General features: G+C 45.4%; 1 protein-coding gene across 2 annotated transcripts; it reads right to left on the bottom strand.

Annotated features, from left to right (window-relative positions):
• Nucleotides 1-859: 859 nt before the first annotated feature.
• On the bottom strand, nt 860-15,202 carry matr3l1.1 (matrin 3-like 1.1). Of its 2 annotated transcripts, none has more exons than XM_030368711.1 (22): nt 15,046-15,202; nt 13,412-14,459; nt 11,698-11,759; nt 11,250-11,288; nt 10,615-10,691; nt 10,507-10,538; nt 10,254-10,379; nt 9,265-9,390; nt 8,856-8,972; nt 8,193-8,317; nt 7,233-7,528; nt 6,755-6,842; nt 6,002-6,123; nt 5,817-5,914; nt 4,961-5,168; nt 4,784-4,809; nt 4,586-4,699; nt 4,207-4,337; nt 3,559-3,904; nt 3,207-3,336; nt 2,315-2,436; nt 860-1,462 (listed from the first exon to the last, which is right to left on the bottom strand). In XM_030368711.1, the coding sequence occupies exons 2-22, from the start codon at nt 14,402-14,404 to the stop codon at nt 1,430-1,432; spliced, it is 3,411 nt and encodes a 1,136-aa protein (XP_030224571.1). In that variant the 5' UTR covers nt 14,405-14,459; nt 15,046-15,202; the 3' UTR covers nt 860-1,429. The 2 variants fall into 2 exon arrangements, with proteins under 2 accessions (XP_030224571.1, XP_030224573.1); XM_030368713.1 differs by having other exon boundaries at nt 5,826-5,914.
• Nucleotides 15,203-15,216: the final 14 nt, after the last annotated feature.

The raw sequence follows: 15,216 nt of genomic DNA, 5'->3' as shown, positions 1-15,216 counted from the left end.
GATTGTAGGTAAAACATTGTCGTAACAGAAATGATCGTCTTACCCTCTCTGTGCCCTTGAACCAGACATTTTATTTCATATATAAACAAACCTATGGAGCATTTACGAGGTAAATTGCAAAGCGGTGGATTTTCTTTCACTGCAGTTATTTTAACAAGCAAGTACAACATAAGGAAGCCCGAATGGGAACGGGGAACCCTCGCTGCTTTCAGAAAGATTGGTTGGTTACAGAAATCATTACCGTATTTAATTTATTACAGATAAAATAACTATTATCCGTCTTTTTTTTTGAGGGTGTGAAACCGACAAATAAAAGAACCCTGAAGTGAATTGACTTGGAATGACCTGAGAGAAAAATAATTTAGTTTGTGGGGAAGGTCGGTCCTGTTTTGCTCGATTCACAATGGCCCCAATAATCACCAAATGACATTTGGTCATCAGAAAGTACACAAATATTTGTATAATGTGTCAATTTCCATAGCTTTCAATTGTGTATGATTCACTCTTTAGCTGCCTCTCTATTGCATCTAAAATCAATAATCCGTTCCGATTTGAAAAGTTGTTACCGCAACATTTGATAAAATCAGCATTTGCTTGATCGGATTCTGAACCTCGGTAGGGGCAGTAATGTTATCAGAAAATGTGTCCCAATAGCTTCCTACCCGAGCGCTCCTGCGTCAGTCCGTGAAAAATGTCTTCTGGGGCGAGCCAGAAGACATGGCTACAGAGACTGAGAAACCGCCATTTGGAGACCCCTGCTCTCTCTGTCAAGACATTGAAGGTTCATAAGACTGGTGAGCCAATTTGAAGCCACATTGCAACCTTTGTATGAATGGATGTAGCGTGTGACACTTATATATGCCGTTAAAGTGCAGTTTATTTTTTCATTTTTATGCTCCAATATTGAGATGGACAGGAGGGTATGTTGGAGGGGAGGACACGCAGCAAAGAAACGAGGGCAGGAATCAAACCCGGGTCGATGTGATCGGAACTAAGCCATAACGGCACGAGGCGTAACTCTTTATTGGAAAAATAAATGGCACGGTTTTAAAATATAAAAGCCTTTTCTTCAAGTTCCAATGCGGTGTAGATGTCCAAAAGTTACATACAACTAAAAAACCTATCAGAAATGACCGTGCAGTGATGTGCTTGTTTAAGACATAATGCCCGACTACATGGGCTTAACACTATGCACATTGAACATCTCAATAGAGGATTACAAAATGCTTTACAAACAAAGCAAGTTCCACAAAAAGTGGGTTAACCATTTTAAAATCGAGAAACGAAACAAAAAATGCCATTTGCCTTTTCATGGCAGACATGGTTAGCTAGTTGCATGAAGGGGCATCTGACCAATGAGGGTATGAGTTACATGGTATAACAAGCCAATCAGTGGAAGGCGTTCGTTCCCATCTGAATCAAAATTGTCTCAGGTGCTCCAAGGGTCCTGGCCTGTGTGCTCCTGAAAGACGATGCAAAAAGAATAATTAGTATCCATGGAACAGTAAAATTTGGGGTAACCTGATAAGCATATGAGGTCACAGGAGACGATGTACTTACAAGCTTCTGATATTTGAGATGATGTACTTACAAGCTACGGATAATTAAAGATCATATGTAACCACTCTGCTCACTGATTCGTAAGCCGCACGTGAAGTAAAACTAATAATTGTGTGTCTGTGTTGCAATAATAAATGTGCTTCTGGGAGTGTGAGGAGTGTCACCTTGTATCTCTGGGAGTGTGAGGGGTGTCACCTTGTATCTCTGGGAGTGTGAGGGGTGTCACCTTGTATCTCTGGTAGTGTTTGAGGGGTGTCACCTTGTATCTCTGGTAGTGTTTGAGGGGTGTCACCTTGTATCTCTGGTAGTGTGTGAGGGGTGTCACCTTGTATCTCTGGTAGTGTGTGAGGGGTGTCACCTTGTATCTCTGGTAGTGTGTGAGGGGTGTCACCTTGTATCTCTGGTAGTGTGTGAGGGGTGTCACCTTGTATCTCTGGTAGTGTGTGAGGGGTGTCACCTTGTATCTCTGGCAGTGTGTGAGGGGTGTCACCTTGTATCTCTGGCAGTGTGTGAGGGGTGTCACCTTGTATCTCTGGCAGTGTGTGAGGGGTGTCACCTTGTATCTCTGGCAGTGTGTGAGGGGTGTCACCTTGTATCTCTGGTAGTGTGTGAGGGGTGTCACCTTGTATCTCTGGTAGTGTGTGAGGGGTGTCACCTTGTATCTCTGGTAGTGTTTGAGGAGTGTCACCTTGTATCTCTGGTAGTGTTTGAGGAGTGTCACCTTGTATCTCTGGTAGTGTGTGAGGGGTGTCACCTTGTACTTCTGGTAGTGTATTAGGCTGCTGCAGTGCTCGACCTTGGCCTCCTCTTCGTCCACGTAGATGACCTCACAGAGGTTACAGAAGTAGCCGACGACGGGACGGACGAACTCGGCACCTGTGACCCCCACGACGAGGAGAAGAAGGGCAAGTGGTTTTAGATCGAGGATTGTGAATAAGGGAGAGTTGGGACAACGGTATCGGACCACAAAGGTTTAATCTGTGGCAAATTATCTTTACAATGATGATCACAATTTGAGTGAGGGTTTATTTCAAGCACGGCTATTTTTAAAGACCCAGATCATGCGTTTTTTAGGGGAAATAATTACATTTGGGGGGCGCTACTAGAATCGAGTGACATGCCTGTATGTTAGAAATATCCCTTATTATTCTCACACTGTTCCTTTCTGCAAAACCAATTTCAGTGTCTTTCAAAAATGTTCTGTTTTGAATCAAGCGCCCCTCCCGAGTAGCCCAGTCTGTTGCGATTTGTCGTAAAAAAATTGGAAATGCGTTCTTCTCGCCTTTATATTACTTTAATTTTCTAAAGTCCCTTTAATTGCCCTCTATGAGTTCAACCAGTGCTATTGCATGAGATACCCCATTCATTCTGGTTACATCGCTCCCCCCAAATCTGATGGGTCACTAGTGAGAGTAGCTCGTGCAAAAGCCAAAGCCTGAACACCAACATGGCCCTTCCCCTAAATCTCGAAAAAAAAGTTACCAAAAGACGGCGAGTTCGCATATCCATTTCTTTTTATGTCGGGCGGAGACTAGCGCCAAGTTTCTCCTTCAAATAAACGTCAACATGCCAAAAGAGTTGAGCCTGTTTACAAATAAGGAAATGTAAAGGAGAGAATTGGCCTTTCCGCTATGCATCATTCGTACCGATGGGTTTTGTGGGTTTAGCAGGCTCCACGTCGCCCCCTGCAGGCCCTGGCTGGGGTTGACCCAACCTCTCTGTACAAGCTGCAGTCTGCTCGGACTCCACATCTTCCAAGCAAACGCCCTCCGAGTTCTGCATTAAAACATGACCATAGCATGCATGTTAATATCATGAGAAGAATTGCATAGCCAGTAAAAAAATAATGTATATCTTCAAGGAACCAAATGTGACGTGAAGTATAATCAATTTAATATTTTTCATGACTGATTTCTCATCATATTTACGCAGGTCTTCTTGGTTTGTCGACTCCCCTAACCCACATTCGGTGTGTTGTTAGTCATCACATCACTGTACCTCATCTGTCTGTGGCGTTTGTCCTTCTGGAGTGGGTGTGGTCTCGTCCCCGCCGGCCTCGTCTGGTTGCTCCTGGTCGTCACTTCCTGGTTCGGACGCCGCATCTTCCGAGCCATCCACTTCCTGTGTTGGAGTGTCTTCCCGGCGAGGCACTTCCACTTCCTGTTGCTCTGAAGAGGACTTCCTGGATGAAGGCGGCGACTCCTCCTCCGCAGCGCTGAGGTGAGAGGGCTCCTCCGTCAACGCGGTGGGTGGTGGTGGCGACGCTGAGTGGGAGCCGCTCCTGCCGCTCCTTCTTGTTCCCTCCACCCTGTCCTCGTCCGGCCCAGAGTCTAACACCTTCCACCTGGGTGCCGGGAGAGAACACACAAGCCCATTCTATACCAGCGGTTTGCACGAGTCATGTTATCTTCTATTTGTTATCTTGCGTTACGTATTGCACAGTGCAGGATGCCCGAAATTCAAGCCTTTGATTCCCATTAATGTCTTCGGCTTGTTCTTTAATGTGCATATGCCGACGAAACAAAGCCACAAGGAAAAGTTTGGCCCCTTTAATGCAGGTGTGTTGTGTTTGGGAGACAATGGATTCGATTTAAACGCTTCCAAACAGAACTTCAGCATGGATAGGACAGCACGGGGGTGTCTTACCCTGCGGACACACTGGGGTACGTGGCGGTCAGTGTTAAGTCCATCACAGAGCCTTTAAAGCTAGGGTTGTTCCCCAGCAGCTCCCTGGAGGCCAGTACGGCTTCAGACCCGCTGGACATCTGGATGAAACCCTGCGAGAGACAACCACCACCCCACTGGTTAACAGACGCATGTAGAAATGTATGAATTCAGAGGGAAACTTCCTTCTCCTTCATTAAACAATGGAACTCTTCGCAAGAGGAGAATGGGGAAAGATTGATCGTCGACATAATGACATCGAAATCAATTTGATCAGTCAAGCTAACAAGAAGAGGGGCAAAGCACAGAGACACAAGCAGGAGGAGGAGAGGGACACAACGTCAGCCGCAGCCATCCTCACCTCTCGGCGGTCAGGGACGAGGAAATACCGGACCGCCTTTCCTTGGTCTTTCACAAGATCCACAAACTCGCCGTCGGTGAAGCACGATGATGGGAGGTTCCTGAAGTGGATCACCTTGGACACAAGACCATTTTTTTCAATATTGCACGAACTGGAAGAAGCAGAATGAGCAGCAAAGACCCGTTCCCCGTTCCTCACCTTGGATTCCCCTTCCTCCTGCTTATCTGAAAAGCAAAAAACAACAAAGGTCAACAGCAGCACCATTCCTACAGAGAGAACACGTGATTAGAAAGCTTATTTGGCCTGAGGGCATCTGCAGTGATCCAGGTTGTAGACATGAAACGACTGCCTGCCTGTCACTTCTGGTAGCAGTACCTTCATAAATACACTCCTCGTCCTCCTTCTCCATCTCTTTCTCATCCTTCTCCTCTTCCTCCATCTCCGTCTCTTTCTCATTTTTCTCCTCTTCCTCCTTCTCCATCTCTTTCTCATCGTTCTCTTCCTTGTCTTCTTCGCAGAGTTCATCGAGAGTGATGCAGTTCTCAAGGATATCCAGGAAGTTGGGCTCCTCCTCCTCCCCATCCTGGAAAGATAAAAGACTTATAGGAGACGTATTACACCCCCAGGTGTGAGTGGGATTAGCCTTACAAGCCGTTTCGGAAATCTGCCCCATATGACATCACTAGTGGGCGTGTCCACCTAGATCTGTGCTGGATAGATGAGCAACGTTTGCTACAGTGCACTGGGTAGGCTGGTAGACTGATCTATCCAGCACACATCTAGGTGGACACACCCACTTGTGATGTCATAAGGGACATATTGCCAAAACGGCTTGTACAGGCTAATCACACTACACCTGGTGGCATGTCATGGGACCTTTAAACTTCTACCAGCTATTGACTTGATCAATGGATCAAATTTGATCAAATGATTTCAGCAGTAAGGAAAACACTTTTACACATCAGAATTTCCAAGACCAGAACGAGAATACCCTATGATGTTTGATCTATCTTTGTGTGGTGACAATGTCTGTCGCCAGAGTTAAATTCAACCAAATCTTAATACACGAATAATTCTGAAACCCCAACCAAGGCTAAATGAATACCTGCTAGCAGAGAGCTGAAAAAGGATAATAGAGTTGTTTGTACGACATTGATACTAAGCATAAATTACTACATCTAAAACAACAATTATTATTCATGGAAAATATAATATAATACAATACAATAACCTCATCCACCTCCTTCGGGTTGTTAAGCTCAGGTACAGAGGCCGTCTCTTTCTCCTCGCAGATCTGCGTCTCTTCTTCTGGTTCCTCCTTCACTTTGACTGAGGAGAAGCATGACGTCACGTATTAGATTGGACTCTAGTAACAAGTCAATTAACGCGTGTTTTCTTGACGTCTTATTTGTTTACTTTGTTCTGGGGGTCCGGATGTATCTGACGTGCCATCTCCATCTCCATCGTCATCGTCAAGGCTCTCGCCGTCTTCTCCTATCACCGCCATCCCCTCGATGTCGCTCTCCTCTTCAGACGTCCTGCAGCCCCCACAGAGTACAACCGCTCTCAAGTCAGGCTCCTAATGTCTCCCAGCAGACGGGCTCCCGTCTGGGTCAACTGGAAGGTTTATATTCTTTCGCCTCATTAGGTTGGGGGCGAGAGCTGAACGATTCATTTAATTTAAACCGACCTCGCCATGTAATAGGAAGCGATTTGCAAATCGTAAAGGTTGCGATATATATATATTTTTTTGTGATATCTTTCTGTTACTGACTGGAGATCATTAAGATAAGTATTTATTTTTCTTTTACAATTCAAAAGTTAAATAAAGAAAATAAGATGATATCAATTCCAGCATCAATTCATCTCAATACATAGGCCTGGCCTGAAGGAAAGAGCAGTTTATATGTTTACTGCTTCCAATGTTTTGTTTTGTTAGTGCTATATAATGATTTATTGCTTGTGTTTAGTGAATAATTTACATAAGGAACTTTAAAAAGAAAAAAAGCACACTAAATCGCAATCGCAACATCGGTCGAAATTCGATTAATTCCCCAAATCGTTCAACCTTAGCGGGGGCAGATATATATCAGCGGGTCCGACCCCCCCTCCGATTCAAAGTGTGCAAGGTTCTGCGCAGCTTAAAGCCCGACGGTAGGGACGACTTACTCTGCCGTGTCGTGAGTAGTCCCGGCCTCGTTGGTATCTGGATCAGATCCAGCTGGGATCCCGACCTCGGCCTCCGATCCTGGTTGTGCTAAAGCAAGAGGGGGCGCTTCTGGTTCATTAAAAAGTCTCTGACTTGCAAATACAAAAAAAACGGCATGAACACTGACAAGTACGGTCCGTCCATCCTCTTTAAATTACAACAGCAACAAATGATATGCTGACAAAAAAAAAATAATAATCTGGTATCTGCGGTTGTTGCAGGCCTGGAATAAACCTGTCCAATCATTTAATTCGGCCGGAATTAAATGATTGATGTCACAACACTGCTACCTTCCCGCACCCTGCCTTTGCAGCCACAAGGCTTGATAGACCCATTGTTGACTAATTGCCTACCCTAGCTTCAACTGTAATTCATCATTAATTGTGAAATATGATTATTATCTCAAGCATTAGGTTTGTCCTGCGAGGGCTTCCTTACCTGGGGGTGTGTCTGCGTCTACCACCGCCTCCTCAGTAAGGGACACACCGTCCGAGGCGCGGGGCGGCTGATGGCTCCCCTGCCTCCTCTCTCGGGACGGCGAGCTGCTCCTCCTCTTCCTCTCCCCTTCCTCTCCGCCCCATCGGCTCCTCTTGGGATGGCTCCCGTCCGCTCCAGGGCTGCTCCCCTTCCTCGGGCTCCGGCTCCTGGAGCGCTTGGTAACGCAGGAGCCTCCTCCTCCAGCTCCTTCTGCTCCCTTCTCCTGCTCCTCGTACTTTCTGGCTGTGGACACTCGCCTGGGGGGGCAGTAGAGACACTGAGCTGTCTGCTTCTCTCTCGGGCTGTGTCTGAAGTCACTCCCTTGTTCTATCGTTCCCAAATCCTGTATACTAATGGTGCTACCCATTTGTATGGTACGCCGGTACGTCTGACCTGCTCTAGCGAGAACATGACGTCATTTCGGGCTCGTAGCACCTTAAAGCGTTCTAGTTTCACATTGACGCGTTATTGTTGGCTAATATTAGCCTCTTTAGCAAACCAGCTCGGAAAACAAACACAACTTTACATTGAATTGCAGGCACAGCAAGACCGTGGATTGCATACATTGGTGACCGGAATAATGTAGCAATGTGTGTAAGAGCATTTAAAGCTACATTAAAAAGACCAACGTGGTACGAATACAAAGAAAATAATTCTCTTTACGGGCGCAGCCATTTTTGTTGTCGAGTCGTACGGTCAGCTTCAGTGAACTCGGTCTGCTCTCAGAACTATGAGTGGGAAGGTTTATACTACGATCAAAAGGGGCGTGCCTCTGTGAAATGCTGCAAGAAAGCTGGGAGATTTACACCTTACGACTCGTATGGGCGGGTGTATCATATGTAGTGAACAGGATTAAGACAATACTTATTATGCACCTGAAATCTATTGGCAGAAACATGTTGGAGGCAGGAAGGAACTTACATGAGTGTGTTGTACTCTCCGGAGAAGCTGACCTTGATCTCTGCCCCGTTCACCTTCAGGCTGTTGGTGGCATAATAGTTGACGAGCTTCTGAGCTTCTGCCTCGATCTTCATCTCTACAAATGCCTGGTGAGACCAAAACCAAAGCTTGCGTTACATTGAGCTGTATGACATTTTTAAACGGCATCCAACGAAGGGGAACTCCGACGCTAAGCCACTTTTGGAATATAAGGGTACTGCTTCATACATCGAGTTGTGAAAATAATTCACATCATGCGTGCTTCATAAACGGCGTCGGAAATAGCTGGGCCGCACGTGCTCCTCCCCTTTAAGGTAACACATGGTGTCCTTTTGAGCCAGCTAAGAGCGGCAATCTCGAAGGTTTTCATATAAATAAACGTCTGCCACTATCAATCGCCATGTGAGGTAAAAAAATGATTATTGATCCCGTGGCCCACCATAGGCTTGTATCTGTTGTATCATGAATGCCTCAAACTGGCGGTTGGTGGCCACTCTACAGGTGTTCAAATCACATGCGAGTTGCCAGTTAAAGGTAGCAGAGTTGTAACATTTTAGACGGCTTTAATACTGATAGTATCCCTGAATGTCTCCTGTTCCCCGTGGTTGCTGGACTAAAGAGAAGGCAGCTGAAGGGGTTCCTCACCAGTGAGGGCAGGGCCAGTGTGTACAGCGGAGCCCCAAACCGCTTCACTACACTGATGAGGTCCGAGAAGCCGTCCTCTCCTGGAGGAGCCGGCGTGAAGCTCAGCACCCGGGAGCTCTGGGAGAGAACGGAGAGTAGAGTTGAATAATGTTAAACATAGAATATATCTCATATACAACGTCCAATACAGAACAAAAGGGCGACACTGGATATAGATTTTGTAGCTCGTTTTGATGTTATTGTTTTAGGAGCTGGAGCCCTGTGTTTTCATATAGGCAAACTTAAACCTGGACCGTGATGAGAGAAAATGAATTCCAATTTAAATCTAAATGAACACGTCTCGCTCCACTGTAACATCAACGTCCAATCGATTAATTATTCCATTTCATAATAATACAGACAAACGTACCTGCAGGAAGCTGAAGGTGGAGGACAGCTCGAAGCTGACCTCTTTGCCCTGCACCGCGGCCGGGTTACTGCCGTAGTACTTCTCCAGGTCCCTGGCCTGCTCGTTGGAGCCCATCTCCACAAACGCCTGGCGGTTGGAGGAGAGGGGTGGATTAGCACCATGGTTAGCCCAGCCTGGCTGACATGGAGGCTACAGAACGGGCTACAGGCTACTGGGTAAGGCTTTGCAATTAATCACATTTTGATAGTGATTTTTTTTTTTTTTTATGTAAGTATACTTATTTTAAACTGTCAATCAGAACAGCTGGATACATACTTGTACATTATTTTCTATTTGAATATTTTCAAGGGGAAATTTGTGTGGTTTTTTTTGGAGAGAAATGCTGAATAAATGCATTATTTTGACTTACAAACTCAAAAATAATCGTTTAAAAACGGGATTCCAATATTGACCGAGATAATCATGATGAGGATTTTTTCCATAATCGAGCAGCCCTACTGCTGGCCTCATCAAGGTCTGTAGGGATTGGGTTTGAGAGCTAGAGAGAGCTCTAATGGCTAGCTGTAATGGAGAAAACAAACATATTGAATAACCATCAACATCAATGTTTTTGGATGGAAATCAGTGTTTTTCTTTAAAAGACGGTACCTTATTATTCCCCGACAGGAAAATCAGGACGTTATTCACTGTATTTATATTTCACTTAAAAAAATACACTGAATCTATAATCAGGTTTTCCTGTATAAATACTCACATAAAGCGATATAAACACCAATCAATTATATTAGAATAAAGTTGATAAAAATTCAAGTTTTTAACTAGATAGCTAGCATAACTAGCATTTTTCATTTCGTGCAGCTACTCCAATATTGACAGTAGGCTTTGATCTCAGCCTCATTGTTTCACCGTCTCTTTGGATAAAGGCACACTGCTTAAAACCTACATGTAGTGCATTGATGCACACATGGCAGGAGATTCATCAGACTTACCAAACAAGGGAACATCAGAACTTTGACTATCTTCCCGAAGGGTTCGATTAATGTCCTGAGGCACACTTCGTCAACGCACTTGGCCTCAAATTTGGCACACACCACTTTGCTGTTCCCCCCCCCGGTCTAGAGAAACAAACAAGCAGTTTTGTTTAGACTTTAGCGTACAACAAACGGCACACAAACTACTATAACCAATCCAACTTTAAAGTTGAAAGCCTAACTAAGTGGTGTTAAATATTAGCCTGGTTACCTTTTTTGCCATCCTTTTATTCCTTTGGTGCTCTATGAGAGGATGCAGAGTTAGATCATTAGAGCAGCCAAATGATGACATGGAATCTAACACTGGATTTAGCCTTACCAGGTTTGCGATTGGTTGTCTGAGGGCGAAGGGCGGGTCTTTCTTTATCTTTTGGCTTTTCTGGTTCGTCATTAAACCTTAAGAGATTAAAAGTGTTTTGCTACACGCTTTCATAAATGCTATTTTTATAAGATGTTAAATAGGTGATCGATCCTGTGTTTAGTCACAACTTTTCTCGGTTTTGGGACCTCAGTGGTGGAACTCTACTTAAGACTCAACTGTTCAGAGTCCACCTCGACTCTGCATAGCCACCCTCCCCCTTCTGGCCACCATGTAAATTGTATTGTATTGTGTTGTATTGTATTATAGTTCTTAACTGTGTAGCAACTGCAGTAGCTGCTATCATGGCTGTAACACAGGGAATTGGTTAGCCTAGCGATTGTTGTACTTGCACTTGGTTCTATGAACATCCTTTCTGTACCGACAGCGATATATTGATGCAAATGTACTTATTGTACGTCGCTTTGGATAAAAGCGTCTGCTAAATGCCCTAAATGTAAATGTATATGTTTAACCAAAAAAACAAGTGTCATGTTCCCTTCAATATAAAAGTCTTGTTGAAACCCAACTATTGTGGTCTTTCTCAGACAATGAATGTGAATGAGATAAAAAAGGTGACACAGGCGAGAACTAACCTTGATTTTCTTCCCATGCGACAGTCCCATTCAGGGTACCTTGAAGAGAAGACACAGCAGCGGACAACCATTTAAAAAATTACACCAATAAGTGTTGGTTCAATATACAAAATACATAGAAGTAGGGTAAGTCAAATAAAAATAAATACTAGGTTTCCAGATCACAGGAAAATTAAAACAATTCTTCTACAACATAAATCACAAAATATAGTTATATTTTATAATCTCGCAGACTCTTGCATTCTATGTAACATTTTAGCTGTATTTCATTAATCAGTAGGTGCGGTCTATAGACAGACTGCAGACATGGGGGTTTGAACCCAGAACCTTTTCTGCTGTGATGTCTTTTATTTCTCAAGTTGCACCCACACAATTATCAGGTGTATATTTAGTATGTGTGTCGTCTATATGTATTTCTCTGGAGTGAGAGAGAGAGCGGGCTACAGACCTCTGTAGGAGGGCCAGCTGTTTGTCGGCATGGTGGGATCCATTGATGTGTTGAGTCCAAACCTGGAGAACCAACAAGCAGTTGGTTTGAATCAAGTTCCTAATAATAATAAGTGATCTTAAAAAGATCAAACATGGAATGTTTGCCAGTTCACTTTAGATCCATTCTACATCTTGTCGAAAGAAACCTGGGAAAAAAACTAGGAAGCAGGCATGACAGGATATCCCCATGGCAACGACACGGTATAATGGAAGATGTATGAAATGCGACACACGTTATACTTCACATGTCCGAGAAGCTTAACCCCCACTCGGACGCAGACATCAAGATAAACGCCTGCTCTGAAGGAGCTTCACCATCCCCACACACCCCGTAGTGTTATGCTTAGGCGTCTGGGAAGGCCTAACCCTCCGTTGGACTCGAACATCAAAATCAGCCGCTGCCAAAAACGAGCTCCACACATCCACAAGTCCATCCAGCACACACCATGGGACTATACGTGTCGGAGAAGCCAACCGCTGCCCAGAGAGCTCTACATGCCCTTCACGAAAAAAAAATCGCACCTGCGCTCGGAGCAGAGCGGAACATTCACAAACTGTTTGAAGCAGACCAAGTTGTAGAGAGCTACGTAAGAAAAAAAATATTGACCTCATGCATTCTGATTGACTCAAGTTAATAAATGGAATTCTTGAAAGTAACGTACAATTTTGTAAGATAAGTGTGCACGAAAATATAACACATTAGATAACTTGGTACAGAACATCATCAGCTCAGGTCCAACTATCACAATCATGTGGCTCATGCATAAATCCCTCTGAGTCAAGCTATATTATTCCTGTCTTCTCTATTGGAGTCCATGGGACACGTAGACCACTATCAGTCGTCTACTAGTGAGGCTTTACAATCCATTGATAATAAGTCCAGTAACTCCTTCAGCCAGTTATGTTTGTTATAGCTTTCCAATTAACAGTATTTTAAGTATTGCCAACTTCACAAAGGGAAAGGCTAGTGTGACAATACGTTGTGTAGTTCTTTTTGCGTATCTATTTTCCAATCTTTTTCCTATTAAACATTCGGGAATATGAACATTCAAACCTGTAAAACCTAAATGATCTGAGTCTGGAATCATTGCATAGGACACAGCAAGAGTATCAATGCCACCATAGCCACACCACAGCCCAATTCAGAAGCATTTGGGTCCATTTGTTGAACTTATATGGTGTACTATAAGCCCTTTGTATGACATGTATGACTATAGTTTGGATAGTTTTATGTTTTACACAGTTGGACATAGATTTTGAGTGTTTAATGTTGCTTCCCAATGAAATTGTGAATTGGGAGCAATAGGCTTACTCACTGAGTATAAAGTAGAGACCGTTCTTTGCTAGTAGCACCATCCCCCTGTTCCCTTCGTAATTTCATTTGGTGTGACACACAGTGCTCACACCGGGTCTTCTTATTTAACAAGGTTTCTGTGGAAAAAATTGGATTCAACACAGGAAACTAAAAAAAAAAACCCTGCCGTTAGTACATTCACATCTCCTTACCTACCTGCCTTCCTTCCTTCCTGCTCTGTAGACGAGAGAACGAGGAAAAGAACTAAAGCTGTGGAATGAGGAAAAGGTGCCCTCACCTCCCACCCCCACAGAGACCACTCGCAGTCAGGGTGAGCCCCTTGGCAGCACGCGGGTCATGCAGGATGGACGTTACTTACCTTAGCTGAGAGGGCGAGGACGTCGCACAGCGAGCAAGAGTACGGGAAGGCTCCTGGTGACGAGCCGTGGAAGTCCAGGGCTTCCTTCCTGGTGGGGGCCGTGGGGGCCTCGACGGCCGGCCCGGCGCCAGCCCTGCTGTGGGGAAGAAGATCCTGCGGGGGCTCCGCCCGGTGCTGGGCCCTGTGGGGGTCCCTGGCGGGCCCCGAGCCGTAGCTACCCGCGGGGTCGGACTGAGAGTGGCGAGGAAGGGCCGTTCTTCCTGAGGCTGGCTGGCCGTGAGCGGGCCTATCGTACCTGTCGGCTCTCCCTTGCTTACCGTGATACGCAGTTCCCCCCTGGTGGCCGTAGTCCAGCATGTAACAAGAAGAGGTCGAGGGAGGCGGCGGGGGTTTCTCTGCGCCGGAGGGATGCTTGTTGGACCCGGCAGCAGGTGCCGGTCTGGGATCGGCCCGGCGGTCCTGCCGATCGCAAGAAAGCGGCGCAAAAGAACGGCTCTTGGCCGCTGAGAGGATGTGCCCGAGCGGGTACTGGACCGGCTGGTTCCGGATCTGCGCCCATTGGTCGTTGGCGGCGGGGGCGGAAGGAGCGGCGGGACGGGACGCACCAGGATGACGAGAGGAGAGCGGAGCGATGGCGGTCGCTGGCAAGGGAGGAGGAGGAGCGCTGGGCGTCTCTCGCCCCTCCTTGAGCTGTCGCAGGAGGTGAGGGAGGCTGTCGAGGTTGAGCATCTCCTCGGGCAGCTCCGCCAGACGGGCCAGGTCGGTGGGATCCAGACCGTAGCTCCGCAGGAGGCCCACGGCCACGTCCGAACCCTGGGCAGGGTGGGGGGTTTCAGTAGAGGAAGGAGACGACTGCTGATGGGCCAAGGACCTGGTGGGCTGGGGCTGTCCATAAAAGTCAGACTCCCCCCCTACTGGCCGGCGGGAATCATAGTCTGGTGGAGGCGTCTCCGTCTGAGCAGGAAATCTCCGGTAGGGGAAGTTTTGAGACATGCTGAAGAGAAGCTAGAATGAAAGATGGGGGATGGTTCTCTGCAAGAAGAAGTTGCTGGAGAGGGGAAAAAAGGCTTCTTGGGTGACTTTTGCATGAATTAGGTGAATTGAAGATGTTCACTTCTATAAACATGTCACCGAAATGAACATGGTACCATCAAATATTGGTAATAATTGCCTTTGACAAATATATATTGCCACTGACATGGTTACAATATGACCAACAGTTAAACCAGTTGAATCTGATTGACTCAAAAAGACCAAGGACTAAAACGTAGGACTATACTCGATGGCAGAAAATTAGCAATTTTATCGTGTTTGTTTAATCTAGTTGTTAATAACGCATTTATATTGTTGAAGAAGAGGTAAACCCTGATAACATCGATCTATATACAGTGATTACAAAAAACATTTGACCAAGGCCGACGTTAACGTCATGGAAGTTGGCTCTCTTTTATAGTGTTATAGAAGATGAAAATGCATATGAGCGAAATTCAATACCAGGCCAGATCACCAAAGATGTTCTGGGATCTGGTTCCCAAATCCCTTTTTGTTATCCCGTTCCCGACCATACCTGATATCTGGTCCATAACAAATGTTCAACACTCTTTCAATACACTATGGATTTATCTTGGTCTTACCTTTGATCGTAGACGTTAAATACAGGGATATTCCCTAAAGGAAAGTAATTAGCAAGCATGGAGGTGCCTACAGGCATGGGTGTTTATCAGGGAACAAAAAATATCAAAGTATTTTCTGCATGTTTTTGACGGACGCGAACCATGAAGCACTTCCGGGTGAAGATTGTTGTG

The sequence above is a fragment of the Gadus morhua genome, chromosome 10 (assembly GCF_902167405.1).
Source record: "Gadus morhua chromosome 10, gadMor3.0, whole genome shotgun sequence".
NCBI lineage: Eukaryota > Metazoa > Chordata > Actinopteri > Gadiformes > Gadidae > Gadus > Gadus morhua.
This window is presented reverse-complemented; position numbering and strand designations above follow the sequence as displayed.

Bases quoted from the DNA above. Each gene is read 5' to 3' on its own strand.
- matr3l1.1 (XM_030368711.1), bottom strand. From the start codon at position 14,404: ATGTCTCAAAACTTCCCCTACCGGAGATTTCCTGCTCAGACGGAGACG. The intron at 6,843-7,232 runs GTAAGGAAGCCC...CTCTTGCTTTAG, and splicing joins AGACGCAGACACACCCCCAG to CACAACCAGGATCGGAGGCC. The intron at 4,810-4,960 runs GTACTGCTACCA...TTTGCTTTTCAG, and splicing joins CGAGGAGTGTATTTATGAAG to ATAAGCAGGAGGAAGGGGAA.